General features: G+C 39.0%; 1 protein-coding gene across 1 annotated transcript in view; it reads left to right on the forward strand.

Annotated features, from left to right (window-relative positions):
* The window catches only part of LOC110048534 (uncharacterized), a 78955-nt gene that overhangs the window by 52043 nt on the left and 4412 nt on the right, over positions 1–22500 (forward strand). The window contains exons 22-31 of the mRNA XM_089272377.1: positions 1907–2062; positions 5831–5896; positions 6214–6267; positions 7229–7384; positions 8638–8688; positions 9006–9059; positions 12034–12189; positions 16834–16884; positions 17835–17888; positions 22265–22420. Of these exons, the coding sequence (XP_089128503.1) occupies positions 1907–2062; positions 5831–5896; positions 6214–6267; positions 7229–7384; positions 8638–8688; positions 9006–9059; positions 12034–12189; positions 16834–16884; positions 17835–17888; positions 22265–22420 (954 nt within the window). The remainder of the gene's footprint in view (positions 1–1906; positions 2063–5830; positions 5897–6213; positions 6268–7228; positions 7385–8637; positions 8689–9005; positions 9060–12033; positions 12190–16833; positions 16885–17834; positions 17889–22264; positions 22421–22500) is intronic.

Here is a 22500-nt window from a genome sequence, read left to right on the forward strand (position 1 = left end):
AAGATTAATCCTTTAGAATTACATGATAGCAAAATTGTTACACTCACAGAGTATTTCGAAGGTTTGGAAATCAGTAGTGCGAGAAACATTCTATACATTAGTGTCGAAAATATGACCGCGTAACATTATCTGCGGACCGCTTAGGGAACACATACATACATACATACATACATACATACATACATACATACATACATACATACATACATACATACATACATACATACATACATACATACATACATACATACATACATACATACATCACTTTATGTACCCTCGGATTTCAGAGTAGCTTATGCAGCTAATATCTCCGAGCATTTAACCATCAGATGAGAGATAGACCACCACACCGGGAACTACGTCCCCTACTCTTTTCGATCAGTGTGTGGGTTCTTTTACGTCCCACAGAATTAATTTTTGAAGAGTTGTGAGACGGGGCCTACGGTTTATCGTCCTTATCCGAGAAGACTAGAAAGTCTAACCATTTGCAGATGTCATTACAAAGGCAGCACTTTCTCCTCAATTATTTAAAGACCCTGAGTGTTGGTCCGGCCGGGGTTTGAACATGTTGAACCTGCGACCTCCCGCACGCTAGTCCGGTGCTCTACCACTGAGCTAACCGGTCGGCGGTTTTTCCTTTTCGCTTATCCGACGAATTTCACTGCAAAATTTGAAAAAAGTTTACACTGGTTATTTGGAGTTACGACTTAAAACGTGTGGCAATGTGAAATCGGTAATTGTATGAGATGTTTCCTTCCGCCTTGCTTCCCGTACCTTCAAAAATGCAGGTCCAAACAATTCTACGGTTTTCAGTCGATCGAAGCCAGTGTTTTGGAGGTCATCAAGTCTCGAAAACTGCAACACTTACGTCGCTCTTATAGACATGAAGCATTCTAGAAAGTAAAACAAACTGGATTTAATAACACAACCATACCTTGACAAAATACATTCTCGCTAAGGACAAATGTAAACGGGTTAGAAACATGCGTGGGAGTCTTGTGTTTAAGTAACGAAATTACCATCCAAAACAGTCCTCGAGTTTTCTTTCCTGCTTTTCGTTTGCCTGCTCCTCCACTTCGTATCTAACTTTCCATTCCTAATATACAAGCAGTTCGTCTCCAAAGAAGTCTTCCCCGTCGTCGCTTGAAATATTGCAAATTGTTCTCAAAGCTCTAAGCAGTGAGTTCACAGTTGTCGAACGTGCTCGATCGAAGTTTATTTCGGTGTCTTCCGAATCGAAACCTAACTCTGACTCCAGTGACGAAAAAGAAATGATTCTGAAACAAAACTTGAACATTTTAGTCCCAAAATATATTGGAACGATTAGTTTTGTTTTCCATTTTCTCGAGCAAATACAGAGTGTTGACTGAGGTGTCATTGTGTATGGCTCCTGGGTAGACGTCATCAGCAACCGCCGCCCCAGACTCCCTGAAACGCGGTCGTGTAACAATTCAGGCGCGACTTTGAAAGGGCATAGAAAATCGAGGATTCAACCAAATCCAAACATTTTTTCGCCCAAATGCTTCAAATAAGAAGTGGATTCGTTTCAGCGAAAAAAATTTGGGGGGTTAGGTGCACTTTAAACGCTTTCAATAAAGTGCCGAAAGTTGTATCCAGGATTGCTTTGATTTCGCTTTGCTATGTTTTTCAATTGGTTTGAAAAACATTCGCCTCATGCTCATCTAATCAGATACAAAACCATAGCCAATCACAACCTGGTCATGTGCGTACTCCTGCGCTTGTAACCGTTTTCTTGTATTTCCCTTCGCGTTCTCGTTGCTTTATTGTGTTAAAACATTGTTAACGTTTATTGTGACCACTTTAGTTTGGTTTAACGACAGTTAACACTTAAATAAGCTCACAAAATAGCTTTTCAATTCGTCTTTTGATTCTCTCCGGTCAGCAAAAGCACAACTCCTCAAAGGAGAAGTAGAGCACGATAAAAATGACTTCAGAAAAGCTTTAAGTTGCTACACTGAAGGAATTGAACAGAAATGCACAGATTGCAAACTAAACGCCGAGCTTTACGCGAGGAGGGCGCACTCGCATTGTCATCTGGGTGAGTTGACACGATTTTTTAAAATTTTTTTTATTGTTTTACTTAAGTGAATTAAAATGTCTAACATCAAAATGTAAAAAGTATATATATATTGGCTATTTTAATTGCTACACATTTCTTTAATTTGGCTACTTCGGAGAATTTGGTAATGCATCATTTCATGATTTCTTTGTTCCCATCATCTGTCTGCTTGATTAAGTATTAATATTGCAAAAAGCCAATCTCACGTCTTCCTTTCATGAAAATGATATTGTTCGTTATTGATGAGAGGTGCAGTGTAATATAGTGTATTAGATGCCAGATGAAGAGCTTTCATGGAAAGCAAGTGATGGTTTCCATGTTGTATTCCTCGACTAGTTATTTTACTCCCGCAGTGCTCCTCCTTACTAAGAATCCCTGGGGGTATGAAAAAGGGTAACAGGAATTATTCAGGCAATTTGGCCGAAAAGCTAAAGCAGAAAGCCTTTGATGGACAACCTTCCTATTTGTAAGCCAGTCATAAACCATCATGCTTCATGGTTTTGTAAGCCTCCATACAAGGATACTTCATCTACTAAAAATGGTGTCCCACAATGTTCTGTCTTTGAACTCCTGTTGTAATGATCAATATTTTCATCAATGACTTACTTTACTTCAGGTAAGAGGCTCAGCTGACAAATCACGCTTATGATAATCAGCTCTGATGCAGCTGCTGTTGGAAATGTTCTCAACAGGGAACTTGCGATTGTGTGTAATTAGTGGCGAAATAATAGGATGATCCTAAACCTTGAAAAATGCAAGGCTCTGGTTCTGCATGTCGCGTAAGCCCAATATTAATCTGTCTTTGTGTGCTGAAGGAATAAATATACCGCAAGGTTATTCTTGATGATTCACTGAATTTTGAAAACACATTACAAAAATCAGCAAGAAAGTCGGAAAGCAGCTGGACGCATTTTCTAAACTAAAGAACATATTATCGTTTCCAACTAAATATATGTCTCAGTTTACATTGTGTAAGTCATTCTGATTACTCGGGCTTCCGTAGGAAAGCCCGCGTCTTAAAATGCAAACGTTTTGGTCGCCAAAAGGGGGATCATGGTCCCAGGCGTTCCGTGCGTAGACCATGGAAACTGTGGACGAGAAACGCGACATTGCTTGCTCTTCGTGACAGAATAAGGTATTCTGCTAAGAAAGTTTTGGCAAGAATGGCGCCGCCTTATACGTTCATCTCACATACAAAGATGTCGACCGTTTTTAGAAAGGGTCGGTCCACGAATTATATTGCTTGAAAGCCAGCCAGGTAAGCAAAGTTCACGCTCGAAACGTTCTCGTGAGATAACAATTAACTGAGCCGATTGCTCAGTTAATTGTTCAATCTACGAAAACACTGGCAAAAAATAGGCAGTCAATGACGGTATGTGGCTACTGCTGTTATTATTTAGAACATTGCAGTAAAACGAATTATATTGCAATAAAACGAGCTAAACACGAAAACGTTTTTGGACTCTAGCTCATTAAAAACACGTGACTTGTTTCTTGCACCGCGCAAAATATGTCGATCTCCAATGATGTAAAGATAAGACTTTCGGTAACTTGAGTTAAATATCTTACCTCCAAGTTAGTTGGCTTTCTAGTAGGGTGCAGGAAAAAAAAATAACGTGTGAATTTGGAGGCACATTGTGCGGGAGAATTAAACCTTCGATTGTGCGGGGAATTGTGCGGGATTATTAACGAACCAATGTTCTTGCCAAGTCCCAAGGAAAATCTGCACTGACGATAGTTTAGCCAGTTATTTCGCTAGTAGTTCAAACATATTTAGCAGTCTTAATTAGCAATCGCCAATTCTTTTAGAAAACTGTGTCTGACTGCAGAAGAAAATCATGTCGCGTGACATGAACTACAAGAGCATGAAACCAAAATAAATAGCAAAACAGAATGCCGCATCTTCCCTTATAAATGAGAGTCCTTTTTAAAAAATACTTTTGCCTTAATTCAATAAAAATATGTAGCTTGAATATTTCTTCATAAACTGCGTTAACGGTCGCAAATTCTTGGAAGTTATCCGCAAAATACACAACTTGAAAGTTTATGCAAATTATGTGCAATGCAATTTCAGCCTAGTCACAGGACTGTTGTTTTCGCGAAGGAGTTTATCATGATTCGTTTTCGCTCTCTCGAAAGGGATTATTCGCTCTCCAAAGAAGATATGACCCTTGAAAAGGGTTTAAGATCGCAACACGGCAAAGATGTTCAGCTACACAATTTACTCGGATCGCCACGACCAGTAAACAAACTTCGTACAATTTCTGTTAGCATGTACAAAGTAATCGCCATAAGTTGTAAAAAGACCTCGAAAATTCTATGCAAACAACTTCTCCATCAATGCGTAGACAGCTGTGCTTCATTCTTGAACCAAAATGGTTTAAACTCGCAACTTGCGATAGGATGAGGAGGATACTAAACGAAGCAACTTGAATAGTAAATATCTAAGCGGAACTCTTGTGCTAAAATATCCTGATTTTTTAGTTTGCTTTTATTGTGTCCAATACGCGTTTTCGTAAAGTACGATTTGATACTGTTGTCGGATCGAAAAACGTGACAATTGCGTGACGCGAAACGTGACGTTATAGAAACCGGTTTGAACCAGTCGAGTGAGCACGAGGGTAGAGGCAGGGTGAAAAGAAAATGGCGAACAACGTGTGAAATAAAAAGTTAGCCGGTGTCAAGAAATCATGGCGATACTGTGGTACGAGGCCCGAGTAAACGCTCTTAGAGCGTCTAGTCTTAATTATTGTTCCTCGATATGGCATCACTACTTAAAGTCTGATAGCAAGAAACTGAATAGGTTGCATGAAAGAGAACATCGTCGTCTATATATACAGCGATCAGTCTTCTGAGACTGTTTCTCTCACTGATCGTATTGGTTACAGCCTTGAAATTCAAGTGATCCACATCGATTCACAACATTCAAGTGAGTAAACCTAATATTACTCGCTTTGGCTTAATATCAGTAAAATACTCAGCGGCTGTTACTTGGAATAGCATTTCTGACGGCATTTCTGAATAGCATCCTTAAACACAATTTCATCCTCTAAAAAAAAGTCAGCAACCTTAGGTTTAACTGAGTTTATAAGTTTTTAACTATATGTTAGAATTAGTATTATGGTTATAACTTGTGATTGAGTCAATTTTTTTCTTATTTTTCCTTTCTTCCTTTTTTATGAACTTTACTTGAATATTATTTATTTCTTGGCACATTAGCGTACGTTATTGACTTTATTACTTGAGGCCTAATCTGCCATATCAATCCGAGAGTAAATTAACTAAAGTTATGTATGTGTCTGAGGTGTGACCGTGTTCGCAAAAACATGCCCGAAAAGAACTCAAGACAGATCCAAGGACTCCAGGGACCTTGAGCAATCACCTTGTTAGGAATTGACCAGTCATGCATCCACGTGGCACGTGCCTCTCCAGCAGGGCCCTCTGTTAACACAGAACCCTCAAACAACAACAACCTTGGCAAAGTGCCCAGCCGTAAACACTCAAAGCCAACGCTATGTCGCACTGAAAACTCAAGTCTAGCTAAGTGAAGGTGCCACTAAAATTCCCCCTGCTCTTGACAACTGGACGCCAGCAAACCATCGGCAGATAGGCCGGTGTCTGGGTCATGTTATGTATGCAACATTTATGTACCATACTTGAACATTTTACTTATTTTACTTATTTTAGACCCTCTGTGCGCTTTAAATGCCTATGATTTTTGCCCACTCTATTATTCACTTTCTTCAGGTAATACTCATAAAGCACTCGAGGATGTAAACCGCGCAAAAGAAATCGTTCAGACTAATGACACAGGTAAATTTAACTTCTGTCTGATGGTTGTCTTTTTTGTATATACCTCCTTGCTTTTTTGCCAAATATATTTTTTTTGTGTTAGTTTACACGGAATATATTTCGCAAACAAGCCTCCTCAACAAGCACTTGGCAACTTTCTTGATAACTCATCATTTTCGAGATACAGTCGTCTCTTTGAAGACTGAAAACAAAATAACCCACGGTTGTGATCAAATTTTGTTTTGCTAAAACTAGACTGTTCATACATTATAATTAAGATTAAGAGTCACGATGTATCCTAAACTGAAAAGGCTAATGGAGTTTTGTTGCGTCATTAGTTGAGAAACCGAGCACTTCACTAGAAATGTTTCCTTGGAGTTCTTTTGTGAGAGGTGAGGAAAAATGGCAATATAGTAATGCGTTCGACTATATTTTGAAGTTTGTGGTTTTGAATAAATGGATCATAGGGAATCCTTTTGTCCTATTCGGAATAACCAACATTTTCAGGCCAGTGGTAAAGACTAACGTAAGAAGCAAAATAATTAGTCTGACATTCTACAGCAGAGGACGCGGAATCGAAGGACACCGGGGAAACTAGATAAAGATCCTAGCCAATTACTGGAGAATTACAGCACAGTAACAAAATAGACATGAAAACTCACAAATTGAACACAACTTGTTCTATTTTCGTTTTTATACTTTTCTTTTTTTTTTTTTTTTTGGTTTATTATAGTTGTAGCTTTACGCTTCTGTTACATTTCACTTTAGTTGGATTCATTTAACTTCCTATTAGTCTGCAGTTCTGGCAAAAACATTTTATTTTGATTGGTTAAATTTTGACAGGAATCCGGTGTCGTCGATCGTTTTTCAGTCTCTAGGTTTTTCGTTTCTTCTGCCAATTCGGCACTATTTCAATTTCTGACAAAATTGAGGACAACGTGAACAGAAACCTTGAGATTTCCTCAGACAGATCAGATACTAAACTTGGTTGTCACAAGAAAATGTAATGATCTCCTCGTCTCACGAAAAATGTTTCCTTAATTCGCGGTACGGGTTCACGTCATTAGTCGACAAGTTTGCAGGCCGTTTCAAAACTGTCGAGTCGTTAACAATTCAGTTGTAAAGTGTAATCCAGAATAACTTTGGCTTTGCTTGACTACACTCTGTGATTGGTTTGGAAAAAGGGGTGTCACGCGTTTGTTTGACCAATCAGATCCAAAACTAATCGTCACGAGGTTTTCCTGCACTTTGCTCCCCTAACGTGATCTCGTCCGTGTTGATATTGGCTAACTGTTGTGCTAACATTTGATCAAGTCATTCGTTTAGTGATTTGTTTTGTTCCCACGTAAACAGCGCTAGTTTACAATTTCCAAGGGAAGGTTGAGCACGACAAAGGAGAATTCCAAAATGCGTTAAGTTTGTTCACTCAAGGCATTGATGTCAAGTGTAAACATGACGAACTGAACGCCAATCTTTACTTCGCAAGGTCGAACACGCATTGTTCTTTGGGTGAGTCGGTTATCTGTTGTCCACTTTAACTTAGCGAATTAAAATAATTTAAAAGTTCAGAATGTAAATCGTCCATTTTGATTACCGTACATGTTTTAATATTAATTTACTTCTGAGAATTTGGTAATACATCATTTGATGATTTTCGTTATTCCATCACCAGTGTCTGCTCGATTATATATAAATACTGTGATGAGAAATTTGGTCTTCATGACATTGTTTTAACTGAAGTGGCGAGGCGTTAACACCAATTTCACGTCTTCCCTTTTATGAAAATAAATTATTTATTATTGAAGAGAGCTGCAGTGGCTTAATGGAATAATGTTTTATAGACAACAAGCCAGGGTCCTCATGTTGTGTTCTTCCGCTAAACATTTTACATTTGCAGTACCCGTTCCTTACCTCTAGGGGTGTGTAAGGATGACCGGGCATTATTCAACAATTTGGCAAACGCTGAAGAGGGATACCCTAAGATGGACAACCTTCCCATTTGGGCCCATCTATAAGCAGTCATGCTCTACACTTTTTGAAGCCACAATACTGTATTGAGGGTCTGGATGGGGGTGTTGGGTGTAGATTTCAGTTTTTAGTTAGTATTGTGTCTATTCGTCAGTTGCAGTTAAATTTTGGGTCATTTGCCAGTTGTCAGTTAAGTGGCTGCATGTTAATAATTTAGAAATGGCCTTCAATGGCTTAAAACTCTCCTAGTTGACCCCTTTTATGGAGAATACAGTCGAACCTCTTCACAACGGCCACCTTGGGTACAAACGATAGTGGCCGTTTAAGAGACGTGGCTGTTTTGGGGAGGTAAGCCAGTGTGCAATATGACACCTGTTTTTACGGGGGTGCAACATTTTTTTAAAAAGAGAAATGCCTGTTTTGACTTATAAATACATAACATATTTTTAAAACATAGCAATAAAACAGATACTAAACAAAAACAGAGACCAACGACGCACCGTAAGTACGGATCAAGTTTGTGACCTTTCCCAATAAAAAATGGTCAGGGACTCTGTATACACTGTTCGTCAGTCGTTGATTAACTGGCCGTTGTCGAGAGGCTATTTTCAATAGACAGCTGGGACGCGTTTTAATGGCCGTTTCCCAGCTGTGGAGAGATGGCTGTTGTAGAGAGGTTGACCCCATCCAGACCCCATTTATGGTTTTTCCCGCCCAGGCGAAATCGGCCTTCTGTGTGTTTTAGATGATTATGATCTTTACCGACGTAGGACTATATTACTCACTTTCTTTAGGGAATTCCCAAGAACAAGTCGAGGATCTAAACCGTGTAGGAGAAATTGCAGGTAAATCAAAGTTCTGTCCGACTGTCTTTTTGTGTGTATATCTTCTTGGTCGTTTCTCAAATTGTCGTTTTTCTTTGTATACCTAGAATATACATACCGAAGAAGCAAGTCGCTCTGCAACTTTAAAACCATACCAATCATTTTCAAGATACACTTGTCGTTTGGAAGAATGAACCAATTCAGCAACATTTGTGATGAATATTTTTCTACGCTCAGGAATGAAAAATCTTCAGAGCAGATTGCTGATAAATTGATAGTAAGGGTCGAGATACATCTTGAACAGCAAAGACTAATTCAGATTTTTGTCGCGTCATTAGATATGAATCCGAGCGTCTTACAAAGAACTGGTCTTGAGCATGATAAATTGAGAGGTAAGAAAATAAACCAATATCAAAATATTGCATTTATTTCGCAGATTTGCAATTTTGGAACTCAGTTAATGGTTAATTACCATCAACTAATTGTGCGAATCGATTATAATTTATTATTATCTAGGCACGAGTGTTTAACTGGAAAATACGCCCCTCGTAAAATTCATGCGAAACCATATGCAGCAATTGAATGGCGTAGAAATTGTGAGCAGTCTCACTTTAAGTCGAAGATCGGCGATGGAAGAACGCAAACCAGGAATAGGAGGGTCGATCAGAGACGCGCGTTGAAACCGCAAGCCGCGAGTAGCACAGGCTTCGGAAGACGAGCAACGCTTGCGCTGCTAGCCGCCCTTCGTTTGCGTTTTTTCTCGCAGATTTCGGGCAAAAGAGGGATTGCTCGCAGTCTACTGAAGTGGGGTATTTTCCATTTCGTCACTTGTGATGATATTGATCACATTATTGACTTTCCCGCTTTTCACGGTTGTTTCCGCCAACAGTCAGTTTGACTATAATAAAAAAAAAATTAGGCGGTGGCTTAGGGATATGAATTTATTTTCTCGTGTTAAAACAGTATTTTACTCAAAAACCGAGCAACTGGAACAATTTCTTAGAGAAAAACATGCAAACATGCAGTACACTTTTTTCAACCCATATCTCAACAACATCGTACATGAATGTGACTAAACTCCAGACACAACACACAAATAACAGTCATTTGTATAGAAGTGGCGGATGTTCCAGCCAAAACCTCCTCTCAATTTTTAGTATAGCCTCAAAGATTTATATGTATTTCCTAGGCGAAAAAGTTAACTGGAAGAAAAGTTACGTAAAAAACAGCAGAACGTGCTCCGATTTTCTACAGAAAAATATTGTAAAATAGCAAGCATCAAATCTGTCATAAATAGAAGTTAAGAGTAAAACCACTGACTCGTCAGTCAGGCGCTTCCTACGTTTCTAAGAAAAGCACAAAGCTAGGAAAGGAAACATCTTGTAAATGTTACTAAATCCTATAGAGGAAGACTCAAAGAAATCTTTACAAGGTATGATATGTAAATTAAAATAAGGTCAAATAACCTGTGAAATGGCGAACATATAACAAGACGTGAGAGGAAACAGAACTAAATGCCAACCACTTGCTAGAGAAATTACAGTACAGTATGTACTAAACGAAACATGAACACTGACTAAAAATATAAAGAAAACTCTTTTATTTAGTTTGTTTCAGACAACGTGTCAAATTGAAAACATAAAACTAGAAAGCTTAACAACTGTTACAGCCATGACATCAACAAGAAAAGTTGACCGCAGTCTAAGGGCGTGATCCATTGAACCAAAAGTTTCAGGGCTGTCTGAGGTTTGAAAGTTTCTTCGGTGGCGAGTGGATTGCAACCCGTACAGACGGTCTCGTTCCATTCCACTCACAGTCAAAATGGCGGATGTTGCATATTAGAGTTAGATGACCATTTCGACTTTATCAACTGATGATATTGTGCGAGCTGTTTCATGCGTAGAAATCTAACCCGTACGACAAGTCATTTTGAGTAGCCTGTTCCCAGATATTTGCCGGCTGAGGTCAAACACCACTTTCGAATGACGAAAAGAACATTCAAAATTCTCTCAGGAATAAACCACTTTTAACAGTCAAAGCATACACCTACCTTGCGAAGCAGCTGCCAACCTGTCGTAAGTGCACATGAATGTACGAGTAACACTGATAAATCCCCTGTTAACAATCCACAGAATCTGTACTGATCAGTGTTTAACTCCATGTCGAACACAGAAAGGATATCGCCAGAATGGGTCGGTCAAATGAAATGCTCAATTTTCCATCAGACCGGGCCAACCGAGAAAAGTGGTCCACCTCGAAAGCTGGATCGGCTTTTTCGAAACTTTTCTGCTTGGACCAAATTGATCCATTCAGTTTTAGAGCGAGATTTTCAAAAATTTTGTTTGAACGGATCGTGCCCTAGATTTTAAAATCTAGGCCGGCATCTAGATCGCTCCACCTTTTACTCTCGCCGTGAGAAAATTGTAAACGTAATCTAAGAAATCATTTGGCTTGTTCCTACGAAAACTACTAAATGCAATTAAGCCCAAAGACAAAGAGAAAAAAGGGGAATAAAAGAGCAAGCAAACTTTGGTAAATTAAAATTCAAGTCAGGCAATGACCAAAAAACACCAGCTAAATGCGAAATTTAGAGGTGTTTTCAAGCCCAGACGTAAAAAGTGTTCAATACAAAACTTAGCGAATTTAACGCCCTTACGAAATTTTGTTAGTCAATAAAAGAGGCTAGAGAAATTGGAAGCATTCTTGTCAGTGAGTTCGACGTTCTTCTGAGCAAAGTTTTCATCCATATCCGGAAGCAAAATGACAGTGATTACAAACTGGCTACCCGAGCGGCTTTCAGCGAAGTGAAATCGTCTGCTTTAACTATATAATGAACATCTTTTTAACCGAGCTTGGTCGGTCTGTATGGGAGAATCTTGACCTCGGTCATGCGTACAGAGCGAACGCAGTGAGCTCTGTACTCACGACGTCGGTCAATATTTTTCCATACAAATCTCCCATTCGGTAATAAGAACGAAATAATAAACAGAACAATAGCGGGATCAGTGGCTGCTACCATGGCGTTAACTCAGTGCCACGCTTTTATTTACTTATTTTTCCTTTTTTAAAAGAACTTTCGTTAGGATGAATTACATGCAAGGTAGGTGCAACTTTTGACAGTATCTGGCCTCATCAGTCGTAGGCTCTTATGTCTCCAGATCTCTTGTTATTTTGTGCAATTTCTGGCGATCTTCAGTTCCTGGCAAAGACTGTGATAAATGTAAAAAGAGCTTGTGATGTCTACAAACAGATCGGTTGCTTTCCAAAGGCGAGAAAAGAAAGTTATGATTGCACTCTCTTAAGCTCAAAAAATGATGTTTAAAATTTCCACTAATAACTCCTCAATACGCTTTTTGATTCTCGCAGTACTCACACATTATGTCAAAGGAAACATCCAAGAGAAGAAAAATGACTTAAGAAATGCGTTAAGTTGCTACACTGAAGGGATTGAAGTGAAGTGCAAAGATGACAACTGGAACTTCAAGCTTTACTTGAAGAGGTCGCTGATTCATCAGGGACTAGGTGAGTTTAGACTGCATATTTGTTTTCCGTTGTAGCTTAGTGAGTTATAATATCTAACTTCAGAATGTAAAAACTAAAAATGTACATTTTGATTGTCATAAGTTTCTTTCTTTGTTACTGAGTCCTGGTCATTTGTTCATACACCACTTGATGATTTTAGCTATTTCCACCACACCGGCCTGGGTAATTAAGAATCAATATTATAAGAAAAATTAGGTCTTCATCACTTCTTTTAACTTAGGTGGCGAGAAGTTAAGACGAAAGCCGAAAGAAAATCGAGCAATTTCAGGTTTTAGTGGACAAAAATCTAGTACCAGAATAATTTTAAGTATTTTACAGTCATTTTTACATTTTCTTAAAGCTAAATACATAAATAATTGCCTGAAATAACACCGAAAACAATTTCCCATGGGAACTAGTACAAACACAGGCAAAATTTCATCATCAGTTTCATTTCACCAGTACTTTCAAGTGTTTCATACGAAGTTCAACATTCGTTTCGACGTTTGGTGTTGCTAGAATGATTTTTTTGAGAGGATATTTAAAACAGTCGCACAGAAGTTGGTAATACGATGTAAATAATCTTGGTACTAGGTTTTTGTCCTCTGGTTACTCGAACAATCAATCATGCCTTTCCATGAGAGCTGCCTAATGTAATAGTGTACCGAGTGACAAATCGAGAGCTTTAATATGCATGGAAAGCAAAACAGGCTCCTAATAATGAATTCTTCGACTAGATATTTCACTCTCGCATTACCATTCCCTACTAAGAACCAATAGGGTTATAAAAGGACGACCGAAAATTATTCAGGCAATTTAGTAAAACACCGATCGAAGAGAGGTATCCTAAGATGAACGACCTTCTCATTTGGGGCCACCTTTTAAGCAATCATGCTTTACATCAGGAGCCATAATCGGAGACGGAGACCGTAAGCGCGCGCCATTTCTAGTATTGGGGCTGTCCCTATGATATGGGACAATTTTTCTATTTTTAGAACAAATTGCGCTATTCCGTGCGGCACACGCGCGTACTTGCTGCGAGGATTTTTGCGGATGTCGCGTGGGGAAATGGCGTCCGAAATTCACGAAATGTTTGATGCTTTTGGCCCACAACTTAATACGTTCATGTCTGTTGGAATTTTACTGGGATGTCAGTATTTTCGTCGTAAGCTGCTCCAGTTTGAGTGAAGTAAGACAGTGTCGAATTTAGTTAAGTGCCGCTTTATATCACAGACCAAGTTGTGTTCTGTTGCTTCTTTTACAAGAGCTCCACATTACTCCACTCTAAGTTTTACATATGTTGAAGATTAACAGCTTTTCCAAAACACAGCAAAACACTAGTTGGATATATTTGGATATAGCAGCGTTTCAGGACTTCAAAGTTTCCCTCCTCTTGCCATACGCTTGCGAGGATTTCACCAGAGTCTCGACCGAACAGTAAAAAAGAATAATTGCAAGTCTGAGTATAGCCTGAATTGTAAGCAACGCTTGATGTTTTATCAAGGCCCAATAAGCGACAATAAAGTTTATGTTTGTAGATGCTGCTCACTTTTGTTTGTGTAAAAATCCAATAAATTGACTGTTGTCGATGAATAAGAGCGCCCGCCGATGCGTGTTTTGTACAGTCAGTAAAACATGACAAATTAGGGGTGGCGAATAGTCCTTCAAAAACCATGGGTCTCCCAAAATGTCCGCCGAATTTCACGGGTCTCGCAGTCTCGTTTTTTAGCGGTTATGTGCGTCTCGCAGTCTCGATTTTTTTCAAGGCTGAGAAAGTCGCGAAGTACAGATTTGTTTATTTTTATTTTTAGTAAAGTTAAATGACATCACAACATCTTAGAACCTGACCGTCTTGAGTTCGCATTTACAACACTTTAAAGTCTCGGTCTTGCAATTGAAGAAATCACAATGTCTCGGGCTTGCAAAGAAAAACGCTAATCTCGTCGTCTCGCAAAGTCTCGCATTTACCATTCGCCACCCCTCAAATTGGACTTCCTCACACTTTATTACGCCTCTATACTTTCCCGGTGGGACTCTCACATAAAAAAGGACAGGGGTGCTCGTCGTACGTGTTAGGGGTTAAAAACGACTTTTCGTACCTCTTTGGGTGTTCAGCCTCAACAGGTCCACAGCAGGAGCTTTTGCAATACATTTTAGAGTATTGAGCCGAAAAATATGACATGAGATAATGTGTTGTTTTAGAATTGGTACCAGGAGCCATAATCGGGGACGGAGACCGTAAGTCTTGGATCGGCGCGCACCTATGATATGGGACAATTTTTCTATTTTTAGAACAAGTTGCGCCATCCTGACGTCAAATATCTGCGCGGACCCACGCACATGTCGGGGGCTCTCGCGTGGATGTTGTCACGTTGCGTGACCAAATGGGGAGAGTTACGAGATTCTCTTGCAGATTTTTCACAGCGATGGCAGGGAACAAGGCAGAGAATAAGAACCAGGGCTCTTATATGTAGTTTTATGCTCTGAGCTAATGGAAAAGGTGAGTTTTTCAGGGTCGAAAGCAAGACTTCAATTTCGCTTTGTGAATGAATAATATCTGCTCGCGTTAGTTATATGCGTAAGCTTTTGCGTTTGTTCTGTAAAGAAAAGTTATGTAAGAAAACTCTTTACTCTGGTATCGAGTTAACTTGTGAGTTTCCCAAACAATGCTTAATCGTAACCAAACCCTGTTTTTGATAGTTCCTTATTGTTTCTGTCAGTTTGGCGAGTTTGCAAAAGTTTTTGAAAGGTAAGTCTCATTTGCATAGTGTAGCGCGTGCACTTCAAATCCGAGTCGGTGTTTTTAATTGTCAACAAATCTTGACAAAGATTTCTTTCGTTGTCTTTTGTGTCGAGATGCTGCAACAATTTTCACCAACGCCACAAGGCTACTAACATCATGTGTCTTTCTATAACATAGTAAAATTTTACACTGCGAAAATAAAATAGACAAGGAGTTTTGATAATTCAACCAACAAAATCGAAATCGTTATTCGAGTTGATTAAGAAAGCGTCATCGTAATTTTGCTGATTATTTCTGCTGTATTCACCTATTTTCAGCTAAGCTTTTAATATGTTATCAAACATTGATCAACCGTAAACATATTTAAAAACTAGAGATATTATATGACTTCGATGTACGTTTTCAGACGAAAGTGGGGAAGTCCAATTTGTCATGTTTTGCTGACTGTACAAAACACGCATCGGCGGGCGCTCTTATTCATCGACAACAGACAATAAATTGGATTTTTACACAAACAAAACTAAGCAGCATCTACACACATAAACTTTACTGTCACTTATTGGGCCTTGATAAAACATCGAGCTTTGCTTACAATTCAGGCGAATCTCAAACTTGCAATTACTATTATTTTTTTACTATCCGGTCGAGATAGAGTCTGCGAAATCATCGCAAGCGTGTGGCAAGAGGAGGGAAACTTTGAAGTCCTGAAACGCTGCTATATCCAAATATATCTAACTATTTTTTTTTGCTGTGGTTTGGAAAAGCTGTTAATCTTCAACATATGTGAAACTTAGAGTGGAGTAATGTAGAGCTCTTGTAAAAGAAGCAGCAGAACACAACTTGGTCTGTGATATAAAGCGGCACTTAACTAAATTCGACACTGTCTTACTTCACTCAAACTGGAGCAGCTTACGACGAAAATACTGACATCCCAGTAAAATTCCAACAGACATGAACGTATTAAGTTGTGGGCCAAAAGCATCAAACATTTCGTGAATTTTGGCCGCCATTTCCCCACGCGACATCCGCAAAAGTCCTCGCAGCAAGTACGCGCGTGTGCCGCACGGAATGGCGCAATTTGTGCTAAAAATATGGCTCCTCTTGGTACCTCTTAGGGGTGAAAAACATTTCAAGCCAGACCCACAAAACAGAATCTTGGTACCTCTTACGGGCTCTTTTCAAAATTTCAGACCAGCACCCCCGTCTTTTTTATATTAGAGTAGCCCCGGGCGGTATCCTTTATCATTTGCTCCGCCCAGGTTAAATTGCCCTCTAAGCACTATCAGTGTCTATAATTTTTACCGTCTACATTACTCATTTTCCGAAGGTAATTTTCAAGATGCAACCGAGAATCTCAACCATAAACAGTGGAAGCTCTCGTAAGCCGACACCCTCGTGACACAAAAAAAGGGTTCCGTAACTGGCGCTGGCCGCTTACGGGGGCTTGCCCAGCTAACAGTTAACATTGGGAATGCAAAAAAATACCACCGTACCGCTTCAAATGACTTCTTTGTTTTTGATAATGATGATAAATGTATTACAGCGGACAGCTCGTAAGCGGAGAGCTCTACTTAGAACCGCCCTCACAAAGTCCCGTTTGAACTCCCATACAAACTCTGTGTTTACTCATAGTCGTAAGTGATTATTCCCGTAAGAGGTCGCGGACACGTTGAGGGCTTTCGATTTAGATTTTTCCGTTCTTTGCAAACTCCCGTAAGCGGACACTGGAAGGAACTTCTATGCATATCGCATAGTATTGCAGTTAGTACTACAGTTAGTTAACAATTATTCCACGAGCGCGCGTTGGTTATGAGTCTCAGGCTAGGTGAAATAGGCCTTTTGTGTGCTTTAAATGATTTTGATTTTTACCGACTTAGGACTATGTTACTCAATTTCTATAGGGAATTACCCAGAAGAACTCGAGGATTTAAACCATGCAGGAGAAATCGCAGGTAAATCAAAGTTCTTTCTGACTGTCTTTATGTGTATATATCTTCTTCGTCTTTTCTCAAATTGTCATTTTACATACATAAGACATAAGATATACATACCGAAGAAGCAAGTCGCTTTGTAACTTTAAAAACAATACTGGTGATATAGTAAATGGTTTGAACCCAGGTGTATCATTAGTTCGTATAGTGTGATCGTCCGGGTGAGGGTAGTTCTGAAAAGAACTGTTGTTGGTGACTGACGTTTCGACAAACTGAGCTGAAGTCATCTTCAGAGTCAAGTGAATAGTTTTTGTCAGTCGATGATGTTATAGGTCCTGTCTGTTGAACGTGATTGGTCAGTTTAGCCATGATGGTATTGGCTGAAAGACTCGTGTAAAGTTTGTCGTCAGTCATTGGTGGGTTTCGATCCATCTATTGTTAGTCAAATTGGTCGGTTTTTGGTCCCTGTATTGTTAAGTCGGTCTGTTAGAAGTCCGTGTGTTGGTTTCGTTTCCGTCATGGATAAGTCGTTTGTAAGGGGCTGGTAGTTGTTGACATCTGTTAAGAGGCGTTTGTTCTAGGTGACGAAGCCTGGCAGTCGGCGCATTTGATCTTGTAAACTGCTCCGACTGCCAGGTTTCCTACATTGGTGAGACTGGCAGAAACCTTAACACGAGACTGACTGAACACAAACGAGCCACGAGAAATGGTGATGCCAACAATTACATTGTTGCACATCATCAACTGACAAACCACAACATTGACTGGGACTCTGCTCAGTGTTTAACCTACAGTACAAACTATTTTCAACGACTGACCCTGGAAAGCTGGTACACTAACGTAGAACAAACGCATCTTAACTACGCTCAGGAATAAAAAATCTTCAGAGCAGAATGCTGATAAATTAATAGTAAGGGTTGAGATACATCTTGAACAGCAAAGACTAATTCAGATTTTTGTCGCGTCATTAGATATGAATCCGAGCGTGTTACAAGGAATTGGTGTTGACCATGATACATTCAGAGGTAAGAAAATAAACTAAGATAAAAGTAGTGCATTTACTTAGCAGATTTACAATTTTGGAACTCAGTTAATTGTTAATTACAATCAGTCAATTGTGCAAATCTATTATAATTTATTACTATAATAAATGCCATGCAAAGCAAAATTGATAATCTACAAATCATCCATCCTACCTCACTTATAATATTGCCATCTGGTATGGCATAACTGCAGAACTTCTGACAGCAGAAAAATAGAGCGGATTCGAGAACGCGCACTTAGAGCAGTATTTAACTCCCATTCAGAATCATACGAAAACCTTCTGGTTCGTGCAGAGCTACCTTCACTACTAAATCGAAGACTACAAGATATCGCTATATTAATGTACAAAGTAAAGTATGGCCTCGTATCAAGTATTGCTGACGAACTGTTTAAGCAGAAAAGCGCTAGTTATTCATTAAGAAACAGAGATTTTGATATTCTTATTTCTAACACTATTAACTATGGAAAACATTCTATTAGATATCAAGGACCTCGTATATGGTCGAAACTAGATAATAAATTGAAAGGCTCCTCAAATATTGAATCTTTTAAAAAGAACATTAGGAAAAAAGACCTAACGTCACTCTTAAACAACAACAATAGCTGCTGTAACCTTTGCAATTCTTAGAGACTACCTCTTATATATCCATTGTTTTATTGTACAATTTATACATGCTATATATTTTAATTGTATACACATTTTTATTGTTATTCCTCATTTTAAAATAATTTTAATTTTTTGTTGTTGTGTCCCCAATTAGTTGTGAAAGCTAAATACATTGACACATTAATAAAGCTTTTCCTTACTTACTTACAGGCACGAGTGTTTAACTGGAAAATACGCCACTAGTAAAATTCATGCGAAACTACATGCAGCAATTGAATGGCGTATAGACTGTGAGCAGTCTAACTTTAAGTCGAAGATCGGCGATGGAAGAACGCAAACCAGGAACACTGAGGAGGGTCGATCAGAGGCGAGCGTTAAAACCGCAAGTAGCACAGGCTTCGGAAGAGGAGCAACGCTTGCGCTGCTAGCCTCAGTTCGTTTGCGTTTTTCCTCGCCGATTTCGATCAAAAGAGGGATTGCTCGCAGTCTACTGAAGTGGGGTATTTTCCATTTCGTCACTTGTGATGATATTGATCACATTATTGACTTTCCCGCTTTTTCACGGTTGTTTGCGCCAACAGTCAGTTTGACTATAACAAAAAAAAATTAGACGGTGGCTTAGGGATATGAATTTATTTTCTCGTGTTAAAACAGTATTTTACTCAAAACCGAGCAACTGGAACAATTTCTTAGAGAAAAACATGCAAACATGCATTACACTTTTTTTTACCCACCTCTCAACAACATCGTACATGAATGTGACTAAACTCCAAACACAAAACACGAATAACAGTCATTAGTATAGAGGCAGCGGATGTTCCAGCCAAAACCTCCTCTCAATTTTTAACATAGGCTCAAAGATTTATATGTATTTCCTAGGCGAAAAAGTTAACTGGAAGAAGAGTTACTTAAAAAACCGCAGAGCGTGCTGCGATTTTCTACAGAAAAGTATTGCAAAATAGGAAGCACCAAATCTCACATAAATAGAAGTTAAAAGTAGAATCGTTGACTCGTCAGTCAGGCGCTTCCTAAGTTTTCAAGAAACGCACAAAGCTAGAAAAGAAAACATGTCGTAAATGTTACTAAACTCTATAGAGGAAGACTTGCAGAAATCCTTACAAGATATGATATGCAAATTAATATTAAGGTCAAATAACCTGTGAAACGGCGAACATATACCAAAGACGTCAGAGGAAACAGAACTAAATGCCAGCCAGTTGCTAGAAAAATTACATATATGTTATTTGCCGGATGGGAGGTCCGTATAGTGAAAAACTGTGACCGAGGTCTTGAAAATGCTGCCCGACGCCGCAGGCCGTGGGCAGCATTTTCAAGCCCGAGGTCACTACACGGACCGACCCTAAGCCGGCAAATAACATGTTTATTTTTTTTCCTGTAGCAAATTGATTTTGCAGATTACAAATTGGTTTGTTTAAGCAGCTTTGTCATTGAATCGGCTTGCGCGCCGTCTACTAACGATTTGCAAAAAGCTCTTCGCAACGAGGGAGTAACTCAGATTGTAGACAAGGAAAAATGTATTAAAGTAGAGGTTTTTTTTCGAACTACTTTATGTTTGAGACCTTTATTTCACCAGTTAAGTTCTCCAAAATTGTTCTTGCAGTGTGAAATTTCGTGCGAAGTTTGAACCTTTACTACAAAAACAATTTCTGTCAGTCGTTGCTATTAAAATCACTTGAAATCAGACTTTTCTACCGTAAATTGAATAGCAGAAAGCGAGAAAATTCGCTAAGTGTATTCCACAGAAATTCTCCTAAATACAGCAACAATCAGAGAGGTAAAATCGACTGAAATTGACTCAAATTTTAAGGCAAGAGAAACACAGAATTACGCGCCATTACAGCGCCAAGCTACAAACAACCAAGCAAACTCTCACAACTTCAAAACACTCAATTGAACTTACTTACAGTAACTTTCCTTGCCATTTTAAAGTGAACAGATATAAGCTTGCGTTGACTAATCGTCGAGGGATGTGTAAAAAAGGCAAAAGAATGACGATTACCACTAACTTTTAGGAGCAAAATTTATGCAGCGGGGAAAAAATCTGGCCCGTGGGCCGTATCGTAAAATGCTGGACCAGTGACGTGCGTATGATTGGCCAATCAAATTCGAGAATTTAGAATTCCGGCCCGCTCAGATGCTTGAGAAAAAAATAAAGTACAGTATGTACTAAACGAAACATGAACACTGACTAAAAATATAAAGAAAACTTTTTTTTTTATTTAGGTTGTTTCAAACAACGTGTCAAATTAAAGACATCAAACTAGAAAGCTAAACAAGTGTTACAGCTATGACATCAACAAGAAAAGTTGACCGCAGTCTAAGGGCGTGATCCATTGAACCAAAAATTTCAGGGCTGTCTGAGGTTTAAAAGTTTCTTGGCGGCGAATAGATTGCAACGCGTACGGACGGTCTCGAAGCAGCTGCCAACCTGTTGTAAGTGCACGTGGATGTACGAGTAACACTGATAAAAACGCTGTTAACAATCCACAAAATCTGCACTGATAAGTGTTTTCCTCCATGTTGAACATAGAAAGTATACCACCTGAATGGGTCGGTCAAATGAAATGCTCAATTTTCGATCGGACCGGGCCAACCGAGAAAGGGTCCACGCGAAATTTGGATCGGCTTTTTCGAAACTTTTCTGGTTGGACCGAATTGATCCATTCAGTTTTAGTCTGAGATTTCCGGAAATCTTGGTTGAATGGATCGCGCCCTAGATTTTAAAATCTAGGCCGGCATCTAGATCGCTCTACCTTTTACTCTCGCCGTGAGAAAATTGGTAAAAAAAAAAAAACTAAAAAAGTCATTTGGCTTGCAGTTCTACTAAAACTACTAAATGGAATTAAGCCTAAAGACAAAGAGAAAAAAGGAGAATAAAAGAGCAAGCAAACTTTGGTAAATTAAAATTCAAGTCAGGCAATGAAAACACCAGCTGAAATACGAAACTGAGACCCTTTTTCAAGGCCAGACGTATAAAGTGTTCAATACAAAACTTAGCGAATTAAACGCCCCAACGAAATTTTGTTAGTCAATAAAAGAGGCTAGAGAAATTGAAAAATTCCTGTCAGTGAGTTCGACCTTCTTCTGAGCAAAGTTTTCATCCATATCCGGAAGCAAAATGACAGTGATTACAAACTGGCTACCTGAACGGTCTTCAGCGAAGTTAAATTTTCTGGTTTAACCGTACCATATAATGAACATCTTTTTAACCGAGTTTGGTCGGTCTGTATGGGGGAATCTTGACCTCGGTCATGCGTACAGAGCGAACGCAGTGAGCTCTGTACTCACGACGTCGGTCAATATTTTTCCATACAAATCTCCCATTCGGTAATAAGAACGAAATAATAAACAGAACAACAGCGGGATCAGTGGCTGTTACCAAGGCGTTCACTCAGTGCCACGCTTTTATTTACTTATTTTTCCTTTTTTAAAAAAACTTTCATTAGGATGAATTACATGCAAGGTAGGTGAAATCTCTGACAGTATCTGGTATCATCGGTCGTAGGTTCTTATGTCTCCAGATCTTTTGTTATTTTGTGCAATTTCTGTCGATCTTCAGTTCCCGGCAAAAACTCTGATAAATGTAAAAAGAGCTTGTGATTTCTACAAACAGATCGGTTGCTTTCCAAAGGCAAGAAAAGAAAACTGTGATTGCATTCTCTTAAGCTCAAAAACTGATGTTTAAAATTTCCGCTAATAACTCCTCAATACGCTTTTTGATTCTCACAGTAGTCGCACATTATGTCGAAGGAACAATCCAGATGACGAAAAATGACTTAAGAAATGCGTTAAGTTGCTTCACTGAAGGGATTGAGGTGAAGTGCAAAGATGACTATTGGAACTTCAAGCTTTACAGGGATAGGTTGCAGACTCATCGGCAACTAGGTGAGTTCAGACTGCATATTTGTTTTCCGTTGTAGCTTAGTGAGTTGAAATATCTAACTTCAGATTGTAAAAACTAAAAA

Source organism: Orbicella faveolata, unplaced genomic scaffold (assembly GCF_042242905.1).
Source record: "Orbicella faveolata isolate gen_17 unplaced genomic scaffold, um_ofav_v1 contig_34, whole genome shotgun sequence".
NCBI classification, from domain to species: Eukaryota; Metazoa; Cnidaria; class Anthozoa; order Scleractinia; family Merulinidae; genus Orbicella; species Orbicella faveolata.